This window comes from Priapulus caudatus, unplaced genomic scaffold (genome assembly GCF_000485595.1).
Source record: "Priapulus caudatus unplaced genomic scaffold, Priapulus_caudatus-5.0.1 Scaffold749, whole genome shotgun sequence".
Classification (NCBI taxonomy): domain Eukaryota; kingdom Metazoa; phylum Priapulida; class Priapulimorpha; order Priapulimorphida; family Priapulidae; genus Priapulus; species Priapulus caudatus.
Window position 1 is genome coordinate 20,407 of NW_014577810.1, and position 3,738 is coordinate 24,144.

General features: G+C 48.7%; 1 protein-coding gene across 1 annotated transcript in view; it reads right to left on the bottom strand.

Moving 5' to 3' along the window:
- LOC106813272 (trypsin-4-like) overlaps positions 1-2,316 on the bottom strand; it is a 9,867-nt gene extending 7,551 nt beyond the window's left edge. Inside the window, exon 1 of the mRNA XM_014817374.1 lies at positions 2,244-2,316. Coding sequence (XP_014672860.1) covers positions 2,244-2,316 — 73 coding nt within the window. The remainder of the gene's footprint in view (positions 1-2,243) is intronic.
- Between the last annotated feature and the right edge of the window lie 1,422 nt (positions 2,317-3,738).

Consider the following 3,738-nt stretch of genomic DNA (forward strand, 5'->3'; position numbering starts at 1 on the left):
ACGTACACGTGCGTGCATGCGTGCGTGTGTGCGTGCGTGCGTGCGTGCGTGTGTGCGTATGCACGTACACGTGCGTGCATGCGTGCGTGTGTGCGTGCGTGCGTGCGTGGGCACGTACACGTGCGTGCATGCGTGCGTGCGTGCGTGTGTGCGTATGCACGTACACGTGCGTGCATGCGTGCTTGTGTGCGTGCGTGCGTGCGTGGGCACGTACACGTGCGTGCATGCGCGTGCGTGCGTGTGCACGTACACGTGCGTGCATGAGTGTGTGCGTCACGCCTCCCCCTACTGGCAATTTAATACAGGAAATTACATACATCATGCACGAACGTGTACGTGCACACGCACGCACGCACGCACGCACGTGTACGTGTTCGTGCACACGCACGCACGCACGCACGTATACGTGCACATGCACACGCCGTGCGTGCGTGCGTGTGCACGTACATGTGCGTGCGTGCGTGCGTCCGTGTGTGTGCGCGTACACGTGCGTGCGTGCGTGCGTCCGTGTGTGTGCACGTATACGTGCGTGCGTGCATGAGTGTGTGCGTGCGTGTGCATGTGCACGTATACGTGCGTGCATGCGTGCGTGTGTACGTACACGTGCGTGCATGAGTGTGTGCGTGCGTGTGCACGTCCACGTGCGTGCGTGCGTGCGTGCGTGCGTGGGAACTTACACGTGCGTGCATGCGTGCGTGCGTCCGTGTGTGTGCACGTACACGTTCGTGCGTGCGTGCGCGCGTGTGAGCGCGCGTGTGCAGATACACTTTCGTGCGTGCGTGCGTGCGTGCGTGCGTGTGTGCGTGTGCAGGTACACGTGTGTGCATGCGTGCGTGCGTGCGTACGTGCGTGTGTGTGCAGGTACACGTGCGTGCGTGCGTGCATGCATGTGCACGTCTACGTGCGTGCGTGCGTGCGTGCATGAGTGTGTGTGCACGTACACGTGCGTGCGTGCGTGCATGCGTGTGTACGTACACGTGCGTGCGTGTGCTTGTATCGAACAATATTACGCATCTGCTTGCTGCCAACCGTTAAACTCAGCATGTGCGCATATGACGTCAATGTTTATAAACATGAAACATCGCTATTGCATGAGAATCACTGAAGAACTGCTCCGTCAATCACGCGAAACGCAAGAGAAATTTAACGACGGCGAAATATACAGCTGTGTTACACACACGCAGCTAGGGCCTACGTACATTGCTCCCAAATCCCATTGGTTGATACAAATCACGTGTCTCAAACTCCTGTTTTATGGTGCATTGTGACCCTAACCCTAACCCTAACCCTATTAACCAAAAAAAATATTTGTTGTTATTAAATTGTTGTAAATAAATCATGTAAATATGGATAAACATAGAAAAATACAGAAAACAGAAAAATAATGAAAAAAACAGATGGGATTTGATCCAACTACATTTCAGTCTTGTTGTCTCTGCTCTAGGCGTTCAGCTATTGAGGAATTGGGTTTTTGTGTTATGGATGTGCCTTGACAACACAGTGGCGTCATTGAGGAGTTTGAGGCACGTGATTTGTATCAACCAATGGGATTTCGGAGGGCCACGTCACCGAGTAAACATCGTGAGTGGCATGCGGTGGGCGTAGTCATTAAGGTAATTAGGATTATTTAAGTTTTATTATAGTTTTTCGTGCGCTTCTAAATGCCAAAATTTTTCAACGATGCTACGATGTCATGCTTAATTACCAGCAAACGCTGTGTCACGTCAGTCACTGTTGCCCACGAATTCAGATTAGACGAATTCCCAGTGAATTCCCATATGTAATTCTTTGTTTTGTATTAAATTGCCAGTAGGGGGAGCGTGCCGCTGCATATATGAACTCAAACCTTCGGTTTGCCCAAGGACGGGGCGTCCGGGGGCACCACTAGTCCAGATGAGAGACCGGATACCAGAGAAGCGTCGCCTGAGAGGTGTTGATCCTGCCCGCTATGCGCGGATCTTGCGCGCAGTTCCACGGCAAGGCGCACGCGACCGCGGGAACGTCCTACGAAAGTATCACGCGCTGGCAGCTATTGATCCGTGCGCCAAATCAAAAGGCCGGCGCACGGATCAATTGCTGCCAGCGAACAGTCTCGAATTTTAGCGAGTCTAATTCACTAGCAAACATATGCACACAAAAACCTCTTTACAGTTATTGTGTGAACGCTGATTGCTTGCTATATAAGCTATGCATGCAGCGCAATTGTACACTTACGTCTATAAGCTACGGTTATTTTAACTTACATCGTGGCAGTCTCTGTCCGGGTGCGCGGGCCATAGCCACGGCAGCAAGAGCGAAGAGAATAACGGCTTTCATGATTGCTGGTGAAGCTCTCTGTAGGTAACGGTACTATTTTCCCTGTTCAACGTACCTTCCTTATATACTCTACTCCCAATCAGTTGTATGCTCAGGAGTTAAGATAGGATGGGAAACGGTCCAGTTGTCTCTCCCATCCACATGTTGTCACTCCCAGCTCTTACAATAATTTGTTATAGACCCAGGGCCGTTGTGGCCTTCCAAAATGCGCTACTGCAGAAAAATGTAGGATCACCCAGTGATAATAGCATAAGTGGCGCTTATGGTGCGGCAGAAATTTTTTCAAATTTAGAGCCTGGAAATGGCATTTCCTGCATTTTCAGGCTATGTTGAAAGCAACCAATTCTGATCATTTTAAAAGGTCAATTTGTAAATTTCAAAGAGGAATGTAGCTAAAGCTGATGTTTTGACTAAAGTATCTAAAATATTAGTATATTGTATTAAAATATTGTAATTATTTAATTATTTGTAAAAAATTATTAAAATATTGTAAACCTTGCAAATCTGTGTATGTGATGCATGAGTGACTTACGAAGGCTATTAGTGTATATATTACTCCATAACACATACACATAGACATACACGTAACTTACACATGTGTGTGATGAATAAAAATATATCCGACGAACATTTTCCATTCTTCCTCTTTCTTCCTATTCTTCCATCACTCTCTTCCCTCATTCTCTACTTCCTCTCCTCCTCCTCGTCCTCCGCCTCCCCCTTCTCCTTGTTCTCCTCCTCCTCCTCCTCCTCCTCCTCCTCTATCTCCTGTCTTCATCCGCCCCCACCTTCTCAACTCCTCCTCTTCCCCCTCCTCCTCCAGCAGCTTCTCACCTTCCTCTCCCTCATCTCTCCTATACCTCCCCTCTCCTACTCCAATTACCTTCCCCCTTCCTCATTTTCCTCCCTTCTCATCCACTAACTCAACTTCCTCTCATCCACCTCCACCAGCTTCTCCCTCTCCTCTATATCCCATTATCACATTGAATGGCTTCCTGAATGCTTTACTACTACTGTTGTCAATAGTAATTATACTAATAACGATATTATCAGTAGTTCTTTAAGATTGATCTTGCACTGTGTGCCGATTCGCCTGTGTTCGCTTAGATCCAATCTTTCCACCAAAATGGCGCCACGCATGTGTCGTACGTTTCATCCCCGGGGGGGGGGGCACTCCATATATATTATGGTAGGTATGTGCCACTGCGAAGTCAAAAATGGAGGGCTCTGGAACTAACTCACACCTGAAAATGGTTGAGCCTTCACTGGGTCGTGCTGGGTCGGGGAAGGGGGCACTCCATATATATTGCATGGTAGGTATGTGCCGCGGGAGAGACTCCCATTTTCAACCCTAACCCTAAACTTTTGTTCCAGTGCATCGCATTTTTAAGAATATCTCGTTCCAGAGCATTAAGTTTAGTT